Raw genomic sequence first — 12,172 nt, forward strand, 5'->3', positions numbered from 1 at the left:
TATTCGAAAACCAATCAATCGCCACACCCCGTAGGGTTGCTGGAAATTGCCTAACCCATTCGTTGGCATTTGTGATTCCATTTGCCCGCCAGATCGTCTCACATGTCTTACAATGTCGGATGGGGTCGGCTGTACCATCGCCCTCAAACTTCGGAAGCTTTTCTTTGGGTCCCGCCATAACGTTGGAGGTCTGCACTCCCACACCGGAGGTCTGCACTCCTACACCGGCGGTCGGCACTCTCACACCGGCGGTCGGCACTCCCACATCGACAGTCTGAACTCCCACACCGGCAGTCTGCACTCCCACATCGACAGTCTGAACTCCCACACCGGCAGTCTGCACTCCCGCACCGGAGTTGTCGACAGCTACGAACCTTGGTGAAGAAAAAAGATCCTCTGAAGTTGTTTCCTGCGGAAGTCTATCCTGGACGAAGAGGTCACTCCACGCTCGTGCTCCCTCGGCACTGCGAGCCGTGCGAGTTGATGCTCTTCCGTCTGAGTTTTCCTCCCTCGGCGAACACAAATTCAAGAACTCCTCTTGTGCTTCTTCCACCAATTCAACCCGCTGCCGAGTCTCCTCCAACAATTCTTCCACACTCCGATTTCCGTCTGCGATCTTCTGAAATCTCTGTCGGCGTTCGGCTTGCTGTGCCAGAATTAAATTCTCTTGCGTAGTACGGGTTCCATATTTTTCCTTGACCTTATTCGGATCTTTGTTAAGCTGATTTGGCATTAACCTTCATTCCTCCCACCTTCCAGATTCATAAGGCAACGGCGCCAAATGTTTACCGTACAGGTAAAGAAATCAGCGCATACAGACAATGGAACAAAATGGTAGAATTGTATTTGCATATGCCAGAACATACATTATGCTTGATAAGATTCGCAATAGTAGATGATTCATGATTTACAATGATCCCAGACGGGATATAAATACTACCGCCAAACCTTCCCGAAGGAGTGTCGGCCACAACATTACATCCGCTACAAACTATTTACCCGTCGGCTACAAAATAGAAAACACCGCCGACAGTCAATCCGTCGGCTACAGAAACACCGTCGGAACCATCCAGTCGGCTGACATTGAGGAGGCCAGATACAAATCGGAGAAGGTCTATTGTTGCTTTGTTGATTTTGACAAATTTTGTTCCTAGGTGGCTCTATTTGAGAGACTTAGGGAGATTGGTATTTCTGAGATGCTACGTATTGCTATTATGAGATTGTGGTTGGCAGATTCTGAACTCGTGAGGGCTTCCCGAATCCGATCCATAGCACCATTGGGGTTAAGCAGGGTTGTCCTCTCTCTTCTACTTTATTTGGATTATATATTGATGAGCTTGAGGACTTCCTCTTGAAGTCTTCGCTCCCGGGGGATGGTTGTTATCTTCATCAAGTTCTGATCTCTATCCTTCTCTTTGTGGATGATGTGGTTCTCCTTGCTTCCTCTCCAGATAGGTTACAGAGACTTCTTGATGGCTTGGCTTTATTTTGTGATCAGTGATAACTTGTGGTTAACTTGAGTAAGACTCGGGTCATGGTTTTCAATTGTTTAAAGACTTCTCATCTTCACTTCATTTTTTAGGGTCAGGAGATTGAGATCACTTCCTCCTACACTTATCTGGGGGTTGTGTTTTCCAGTCCGCAGTTCAGTATGAGACAATATATTCAGCCTAGAGTTAATAAGGGTATGGGTTCTCTTGCTCTGCTTGAGAAATAGTGTTTCAGACATCACTTCCACGATACCTCGTCTAAGCTATCTCTCTTAGACGCTCTTGTGCGGTCGATTGTTTTTTATGGATCTGTGGTTTGGGGCCCTTCTTTTCTTAGCTCAGATTGGGCCTTGATAGAGCAGGTTCAGACTTTGTTCTTGAGGTGCATCATCAGATGTCACAGGCTCACTCCTCATAGCCATTTTTGTTGAGTTTGGTGCTCATCCTTTTAGACTCACGACCATTTTTGATTTCGTTTGGTTCCTTCATCGTCTTCGTAGGTTTGTGGATACTGCTAGGGACCAGGACCGCTACTCCTATTTAGCTTATTGCTCTTCTGTTTCTACTACAGATGTTGAGTCTGGTTCTTGCGCAAGATGTTGGTATGCACAAGTTTCTCTTTTGCTGAGTTCGATTGGGATTGATATTGATCATCTTCCCCCTTTTCAGTTCTCATTGGATGCCCCTGCTCATCTTCTCCCTTCTCGACAGTAGTGGAATGAGCATGTTCGTCGTGATATCTATAGACGTTACATTGCTACTACCTAGGTTAACCCTCCTGGGGTGTTACGCCTACAGATGCCCTTTTATGCGGAGTAATTTTTTGAAATTTCTGATGGGATCATTGTTCGTCCTATCTACCTTTCATGACAGTGGTCTCATGCCCTGCGGATCTCTTTAGGTTCTTTCAGAGTTGGTTCTCACCGTCTTTGGGCTCAGATTGATCATCATATCGATTGTGGGGAGCAGATCTGTATGCCCTATACTTTAGGGGAGGTGGAGAATGAGGCTCATTTCCTTTTTCGATGCCCTATTTACTATGAGATTAGAGGGAGATTCTTCTGTTTGTTATGAGAGTACTTCTCTCTCTATGACTTTTCAGCTATTATGATCAGAGATGTATTGCACTTTATCTTCGTGAGGCCACCACATGACATGATAGCATGATCTAAGCACTTCTCCCACACCGACACTTGTCTACTGAGCTCATTACTGCCTTTTTTACACCATTATCCCCTTTACGTGGTGTGAAAAGGCCTTTTAGCTCTATTCGGTCTAATGGGCTTCCTAGATGTGTTAGATCCTGTTTCGGATATTTGCACCAACAACACTCCTCTGTAAGTGGCCAGAGACAGTACAGTGCCTCTACACATCAGCATGTGTATCATTCAGTGACTGACTTCTTTTTGCCCAAGAAGGACTCCTAGCGCTTTCTCTTTCTTGGTCTCTGTTCTTTGTTGTTATTATTTTGGTTGTATTCGTTTATTTTCGGACACCTTTGTGTGCTCCTGCTGGTGTCAGCTTCACTGTTGTAATCTTTTAGTCCCATAAGCCTCTTTTTGATCTTTTGTTGGACATTAATATCATTATCTTATCTTATCTAGTTTTTTAATTTTTCCATTTCTCTTTCAATCTTCATATGTTCTAATGTCTTTTGAATCTTTTCTATTATTCCAAAATTTGTCATTTTCTTGCATATAACTTATGAACATGTATCTAATTTCTTGCCATAGGGAAAGGAATGTCATTTGCCTCTTCATCAATAGGTAGTACCGAACAAAGAATGGAACCCAACTTTGATTCTCCTCTATGGAACTATGTAGACATTAAAAAACCTGTTCTAGGAGGTGGTGCATTCCGTTGGAGATGTCGAGGATGTGGTGTAGAAAGAAATAGTTCTTATTATCGTGTGGTAGGTCATTTATGTGGTTACACTGAAAGAGGAGTTAAGAAATGCCCTGGCAAAAAGGGTGCCCCTATACCAAATCAAACTGTGTTAAAATATATTGAAGAACATGAGGCAGTAGAAGAGAGAGAAGAACGCAAGGAAACAAAACTCAGTAGCAATGCCAATAAAAGTAAAAGAGAAAACGGAATGCAACCCACCAGATGTTAAAGTACATGATCACCCCTTCTTCAGTACCGCAATGGAGACTGACATTGAATCTATCCCTGTTGTACACAAAAGAAAGGGGCCACTAGAAACTTTTGAAAATAAAGGATAGGAAATTGCTGACATTAAAGTGGGAAGATGCCTGATTGCAAATGGGTTATTCTTTAGTGTTGCCCGCTCTCCATTTTGGAAGGACATGTTGAGGGGTGCCAATGAAGCTCCAAAAGGGTATTGTGGCCCCAGGTATGAGAAAGTGCACACCACCTTGTTCGATGACGAGGTCCAATGGATTGAAAATCAATTGAAGCCCATAAGGGACTCATGGGTTGAGATAGGGGTGACAATTGTTTCAGATGGTTCAAAGGATTCCAGGAACCATCCCTTGATCAATGTCCTTGCGGTGTCCCTTAAAGGGGCAATATTTCAGAAAGTGGTGGATTGTGAGGGCAAAGTAAATGATGGGCCATTTATTGCTGATATACTAATTGGGGCCATTGAACATGTGGGTGCAATAAACGTTGTCCAAGTCATAACGAATAACACAGAATTGTGGAGTAGTAGGTTTATTGGTTGAATCATGATATCAACATATCTTTTGGACACTTTGTGCAGTTCATTCACTCAAATCTTATGCTACAAAAGATTGAGAACCAAATTGAGTGGATCAAAACAATGTATGAAGAGGTTGAGGACATACAAATGTTTGTCACAAACCACCACATGACTGAATCTCTTTTCAAGAACTACTCAAAATTGGAGCTATTGAAGGTAAATGAACTTGAACTCAAGTTAGTAATTTAATTTTTAATATTTGACAATTTCTGATTTTTCATATTTTACTTGTGCAATGTGTATAGTTTTCTAAAATATGTATCTAATAGTTGGTTTTTGCTCTAATTTATGTCACAAGTTGCTGAGACCCATTTTGCATCACATATAATCATCTTAAGATGGCTTGTGCAAGTGAAAGATGCACTTCAAGGTATGGTAATTAGCCACAATTGGGGTGTATGGAAGCAAAAGAACACTGAAAGGGCAAACAAAATAAAGGATATGCTATTGGTTGAGTCATGGTGGGAACGTGTGGAACATCTCCTTAAGATCACTGAGCCCATTATGAGCATGCTTAGGTACATTGACATGGATAGGCCTTGCCTTGGAGAGATCTATGATAGCATAGATTCAATGATTGAGAAGATCAAGCAAGTTATAAATGAGGAGGAGCAAGATCCGCAAGAGACTTTTATCAAATAAGCGCAAAAAATTATTAATGAAAGATGGAACAAAATGACCACTCCATTACATTTGCTTGCCTATGCCTTGACCCCCAAATACTTTAGCTCACAATATTGTGATCTACTAGGAAGGTTGCCACCATAAAGAGATACGGAAGTGTCTGATGCGTACGAGGCAACAATTAGAAGAATATTTCCTGATGATGATATGAGAGATGTAATCATGGATGAGTTGATAGAGTTTGTCAATGCTAGAGGTCTAAGTAATGATGCTCTTCGTCATCAGTTCAAGAAGGATGCTCATGGTTGGTGGTACCTCCTTGGCCAAAAATTCCAAACATTGCAGCCCCTTGCAATCAAAGTTATATCGCAAGTAAGTTTTATTTTAAAAAAATTAGCTCACTTTATCTTCAGAAGAATCATGACTAGAAAGTGATTTTAAATTTTTTATAAGATTGAATTAATTCTTTTTTAATTGCTTACCCTATATTGTCTTTATAGATTGTTAGTTCTTTTGCATCAGAAAGAAATTGGAGCACCTATTTTTTCATCCACTCGGTGAAGCGCAATAAGTTGCAATAAAAAATGCAGAGAACTTGGTATTTGTGCATAACAACTTGTGCCTTCTTTTGCACAAGAGTCAAGAATACAAAGAAGGGGAGACAAAAAAGTGGGATGTAGGTGTAGAGATTGCAGACTTGGATGCTTCCATTGCTCGGCTTACAATTGATGATTTTGATGACTTTGATGTCAATAACATTGTTGATTCTGCCGCTGATCCCAACTTGGTATTTGTGCATAACAACTTGTGCCTTCTTTTGCACAAGAGTCAAGAATACAAAGAAGGGGAGACAAAAAAGTGGGATGTAGGTGTAGAGATTGCAGACTTGGATGCTTCCATTGCTCGGCTTACAGTTGATGATTTTGATGACTTTGATGTCAATAACATTGTTGATTCTGCCGCTGATCCCATTGGCCTTAGCACAAATAATACCGGAGAAGAAGAAGATGAAGAAGAAGAAGATGAATATGAAGAAGAAGATGAAGATTGAAGAACTTAGAACTAAGAATATTGATAGATATTCATTCCAATAGTTAAACAATAGACGTGAACAAATGATACTTGATATTTTAAATGTTTTGAATCTTTGATTTTGAAGCTGATTGAACTATGTTACAATTTACTATATGATGGTATGGTCACTATGATTACAAGTTTAACTATTTATGGTTTTTAGAAGTTTTTGTTGTTTCAATGTATTTATGGTACTATGCTACATTCTAATTTTAAATCATGCTTCATAAAAATGTGTATATATATATATTTAACATGTTTTTGTGCTAATGAACCCAAATGAACCCAAACCCCTTTCCAAAATTTTGTCGAACTTGCGAACTGGTTCTCAAACTTCAAACTTGGAACCAAACCCGAACCAACAACTTAGATTAATAAAATAATATATATATGTATTATATACAATAATATATATTATTAACATGGATAAGTATATATAGAAAATGATAATTACCAATAACAATAATGTATATCAGATCGAATCAATCCGACTGAAGCTACAACTTTAACAGTTATAATGTACCGGCTTTGGCTGATATTGAACACAGCATTGCTACTTGCATGGGCCTTTTATTGATTGATACACACCATTCCAATCTCATAAAAAGATTGTGATATATAGTGAAGAGTTGTGTATTGATGTAGTCTTGCTCATTTTGTTTTTGAATTTTCAAAGCACCTGTGTCATAATTTGTAGTGTCAACTCCATCTGTGCATACTATCTGCCTCTTATTACTAACCAGTTTTTCATGAATGCAGTAAGCTGCTCCTAAATCTGATTCTATCTTGGCAATTTTTCATAATTGCATCATACAGAATGCAAATAGCTCCTACATGTGAGTAAATAATGGTAAATACAGCAAAGTTACTCACTTCAAACTCAAATATTGCCATTATCATCTCTATTGACAGGCAAGGAAAACATTAAAAACAGCCAAGATTTTATCCAGTCTTGGTCATTGCAATGTCTAATGTATATGTACACTTTATTTGGCTAAATTAGGTAAGTAAAAGATTTCCCGTACCAGAAGTAAAATGCAAATAGAATAACTGGAACCACTTTCAATCCGTTCATATTGAGCTTGTGTGGAAAGTCCTAACTTAGCAAAAAATCCAATATAAGTGAGCTATGATATGATGGATATAACTGTATGCACTGCTCCAGATGATATTTTCAAAGAGTTATATGATAAACTTAGTGATTGAAGAGGAAGGTGTGACTAATTAGTAAATACTAATTACTATAGCTAGTGAACTCTATGTCAGGCTTCAGTCATGGTGCTTTCCTCAAAGTTTTAGATAACATTAGCTGGCTTTCTTTTCTGTAATTTGTTGTATTTTTGATGAATTTCATAAGAGTAAAAAATGCTGATGGATAAGGTTTTATTTAGTTACTCATTCTTTTGACAGTTTCCAACTTGCCAGTGTGGTTAATCTCCCACATGTCCAAAATTATGACCAAAAATGTTAATTTAACTGTTCGGGGTATTGCTTCCCAACAGTAGGGCAACTGAACAGAATATGCTTGATTACAGCTAAAGACTTGATTTAGAAAGTGTAATATTTCTCTGACTTCCAATGGATACAGAAGTGACTTGAACTTCAGAATTTTACTAAATTATCACTGTGATGTTCGTATTATAAGGATGTCTATTTCCAGAACCATTCAAACTTTCTTTATCATAACCTTCATTTGGAGAAAGGATAGTGGAGAACTTGAAATTTTCGTATTTAAGCAGACAAGTATTCACATATTGAGTGGATTTATTTAGATGGAACCGATTTCATGCTTCCTGTAGGGCAGTGAAATAAATAGTTAAATCCTGGAATAAGCTATATTCATGTAAAAACTTGTGATGGCTATCAAGGGGTGTTGCTATACATTTTTCAATTTTATCAATATTAAGTATATTTTTGTTAATTGTATACTATTTGTTTTTTTGTTTGGGTTTATTTATAAATGTGTATTTCATTTGTTGCAGGAACTGGCTATTCACCTCTCTCTGTCATCCGAGAATGATGCAGATGTTTCTCCAACCAAAGCTATTGCTGACCCTTTACAAGAAAAACATCACTGCAATGTAACCTTGGACAGGCCAGAATTTGTTTGTGGCATAAATCTAAATCTTTGTTCCCAACAAGATACCAGGAATTTGGAAGTTGCGACAGGGGATCTGATGTCTGTTAATGTTTTTCCTGGAGAAAAGATCTCAACTCAAGATGAATGTACCCCCTGTACTGAGCTATATGTCCCTGAAAATATCCAACAAGGAGATAATACAAATAGTATCATTTGTGCTGGTGACTACAATGCCACTATTTTGGCTACAAAATCTGAACTACTGGATGGTAATATAATTCTGTCTTCTGCACATGGTACAGTTAATACTGAAACTTTTGTCCCTCAGCAGATTGATATGGAAAGTGATAAGAACACATTGAAGCAGAAAAGTGGAAAAAAAGAGCTAGTTGATAAGAGGGAGGGGCAATGGAGAGGTAAATCAACTGATATAGATGCTGCAATTGGACTTACCGTAGCAGCTGCTGAAGCACTAGTTATTTCAGACTTACTAGAAACTTGCAGGCTATCTGAAAGCATTGGTTCTTCTGAAATACTGGAAGCTGCCATTAAACTCAAACAAGCACGGCAAATGTGCGGCTTGGACAAATTTTTAGATTTCTCATCTGAGCCTATGGATGGAGTTGATGATTCTTGTTTGGATGATTTAGATGATAATTACATGGAAGATGCCTTTGCAGATGTTGGCCTTTTTGTTATGCAAAGTGCAGAGCCCCGTTTTGGTCAATGCTCTGTTGATGTATTTGAATCTGAAGATAGTAAAACAATTACAGATAAAAAGAAATGTTCAATATTATCTGTACAAGACAAGACTGAAGGTCCTTCTGAAGGGATGGGGTTCACCCCTTCAAAACTAGAAGTGAAGGTTGTGGGATCTGATGATAAGAAAGATGATGTTCTTGTTTCCATAGCTATGGCTTCCTTTTCAGATTCAGGTGATTGTAGGTTCAATAATGGGAATGTTGATACCAAAGGTCAGAAAAGGGATAGTATGGGATCTGATGATAAGAAAGATGATGTTCTTGTTTCCATAGCTATGGCTTCCTTTTCAGATTCAGGTGATTGTAGGTTCAATAATGGGAATGTTGATACCAAAGGTCAGAAAAGGGATAGTATGGGAAAAGCACAGATTGTCCAGTCCACTGTTAATCATGATGTCAATACCAAGCCAGGTGAAAGTAGATCCTCAGAAAATAGTCCTGACAAGGATATGAGTGCTCTACAAATAGAACAAAAGCCACCATTTATGGCATATAAAAAAAATGATAAAGATACTTCTCTTGAGACTGAGTTTCCACCTATAGAAAGCCTGGTTCACTGTTCACATGAGTCAGCAAATGAAACAATAGAGATTGTAGCTGCAACTCCACATTGTAATAATAGTGCATTTTGCAAGGTAAGGAGAGGTACTTCTAGTTCTTTTGCTTGATATTCTATACTAGATGACTACTTTCCTAAGTATTCTGTACTTTCTCATGTTAGTCGCTATAGAAGAAGATTCTATTGAACCATTAATTGTTACATAAATGTGTTTGGTAATTTAAATTTTATTTTGACAAAGTGCCTTCATACCATAGTTGCATGGGCACTCGTACCCATACTTCTGAGATGTGTACCTGGTACTGGCACACGTACCCAAGTTTCAGGTAATGAGTGGGTATTCAATAGAGAGCATAATAGCAAAGGACCTTGATTAAGATTTCTGAGTTTTATTTCAGTGTTTTTTAGCATATCAGCTTGCTGTTTATCAAGCTTATTCAATATGTAGTCACTAATCAGTTCTAAACTATGATACAATAATTGTATGACATTTCAATTTGTGTACTTTATCTTCAAAGTTGATGTTTGACATTAGACTTTATCACTGTTATTGTTTTGAAAACTCAGTGTCATTATATTTTCAGATTTTCTATAAAAATATAAAATTATATATATAAAAAATTGATGTACCCAAAATAACCCCCCCTCCTATTTTGAAACAATAGTTATGCCCATATTCGTACCTGTCTACAAAGTAACCCAAGTACCCCTGTCTCTGAGCAACATTGCTTCATACTAAAGGTTACAGACAATCAAAGTTTAGTGTGCAAAGGAAAGTACAATTCATATTCTCTTCTAGTAGCCTTATATTTGAAAATGAAGTAGCATATTGCAAGAAAATACTGATGATAAATGGATAAAATAACCTTCCCTATTCATGTAGAAGTATATAGAATAGGTGTGTGATAAAAATTTCAGTTGAAATGAACATTTTTGTTGGTATGACAGGATATTAATGGTTGATCTGGATATTTTAAGGCTTTAGCATTGATGTAACATCCGGTTTTTCCCGGGTCTTAATTAACATCTAACAACTCAAAAAATACAGTTATTACTTCGTTTCATAGGTGTTTACCGTATGGATTTAATCAAGCAACGCACATAGGAAATAGACACGAACACCGAACAGCAACAGTAGAACTATTATTATTATTCACATATACCAACAGTACATTATGCTTCGATATATCATGATAATGATGATGATTACAATGCTTCCCGAAGGGGTTATAAATACTTTCCGGCGAACCTTTCCGAAGGTATCCGTCGGCCAGATACATTATACCCGCTACAAACTGTTTTACCCGTCAACTACATCACAAGACTTCTACCGAAGGGACCCGTCGGCCCATGTACGACATCATCCCCCCCCAAAAGAAAAGTCGTCTCCTGACGACTAGCAAAATTAGGAGACAACCCACAATCAAGAAAAAAGAAATACTAGAGAGAAGAAGGAGGGGTCCCAGAGGAGTGCTATTGCCGACGCAACTCATACACCTGGTCAGTCCGGATGCGCAGATCTGTCTGAATCTGTGAATTAACTTCTACGGCCTCCTTCAGTAGAAGCGCAGCATCCATAGCCTGTCTCTTGGCCAACTGTAACTCATGCTCTGCTGTATCTTTATCCCGGATAGCTGCGTCCTTCTCCTGTACCACTGCTGCCATATCCTTCAAGAGTTTTGCCCGCTCTGCTGCCCATGCCGCCTGCTTGTCGGCCAAATCAGTGGCTAACTTTTCTCTTGCCTCTTTTTCAATTGCTAGAGATCTCCGAGCTGCAACACTGTCTGCTGCCCTATCCGCCTCTGCGCGCTGCCGCGCATAGTAAACTTCTTTGTACAGTCCCACGATCTCATGTGCCAACTTCATCATTGGAGTGTCACTTGCTCCCAATTCTGGCTCAGTGGCCCAGTCTGCCAACATCTCTGGTGTCTCTACTACCGGCCAACCTCTAGCTACAAAACAAGTTTGAAATCGCTTAGGACAAATCCCATGAATATACGCTCGAATCAAATGCCACTCCCTTCGCTGAGTGAGAGCCTGAATGGCCACATCATGCCCCTTCTTCAATGCAGACTTCATAGTCCTGAGATAGTCCTTGCACTTGTCCTCATCCGACCCGTAATCCTCCTTGGCGAAGTCCTCGAATGACCATTCGGGATCACTATTGTCTTCCTCATCAGCGGGAGCCATGCCCACATCCGGTGCCGCCTCCTCTGCTGTTGGCGCAATCCCGGCATGTGGCATTCCCTCCTCTTGAGACTGAGGCTCTGGTACAGGTGCTACTCCGGAATAGCTGGGGGACTGAATGGACGGGCCACGCCTGTCAGGAACGAGTCGAAACTGCTGCCTCAGAAAAACACTGGCTCTATCCATGACCTCTGGCTGCGCTGGGTCCATACACTACTGTACTCCTCCGTCTGGTAAGTTCTCTACTGGAAGTGCTTGAGCTTCTGCTGACTGTGTTACTGTAACAACTGCTGTTGGCTGACTTATGGCAGACGCCACGGGTGCTGCTATCGGAAGTGCTTCAGGAGCTGAAGAAGTCTCTCTGTCGACAGGTGCGGCCAGGTGGGCAAAGCCGACCGCAAATCTTGCCCCCGGCCGGACAGGAGAAGACCGTACCCCATGTTGCCATGGTGCGGCTAGTGTGACTGCCTGGTGGGATCCTCCAATCATCAATATCGGTCGCCGAGTCTGCCCAAATCTTGGAATGTGAGCCATGTGTAGGCCTCGGGGTAACAACTCAGAAGTCATAGGAAGCGTAGTATGCGGAAATAGCAAGGGGGTAGCCGTGACAATCTGAACCGCTTCATTATCCTCGCCCTCGCCTTCTTCTTCCTCCACACTATCCTGTTCAGA

General features: G+C 40.0%; 1 protein-coding gene across 4 annotated transcripts in view; it reads left to right on the plus strand.

The window, feature by feature from the left end:
* The window catches only part of LOC149542018 (uncharacterized), a 177,984-nt gene that overhangs the window by 123,527 nt on the left and 42,285 nt on the right, over positions 1-12,172 (plus strand). For all 4 annotated transcript variants that reach the window (XR_016355408.1, XM_089797059.1, XM_089797061.1 and 1 more), the window contains one exon: positions 7,896-9,389. Coding sequence is in view for 3 of the 4 variants with exons in the window: in XM_089797059.1 (XP_089653185.1) it covers positions 7,896-9,389 (1,494 nt within the window). In the remaining variant the exon portion in view is untranslated. The remainder of the gene's footprint in view (positions 1-7,895; positions 9,390-12,172) is intronic.

The sequence above is a fragment of the Cupressus sempervirens genome, chromosome 8 (assembly GCF_028749045.1).
Source record: "Cupressus sempervirens isolate cs-2001-9-10 chromosome 8, ASM2874904v1, whole genome shotgun sequence".
Taxonomy (NCBI): domain Eukaryota; kingdom Viridiplantae; phylum Streptophyta; class Pinopsida; order Cupressales; family Cupressaceae; genus Cupressus; species Cupressus sempervirens.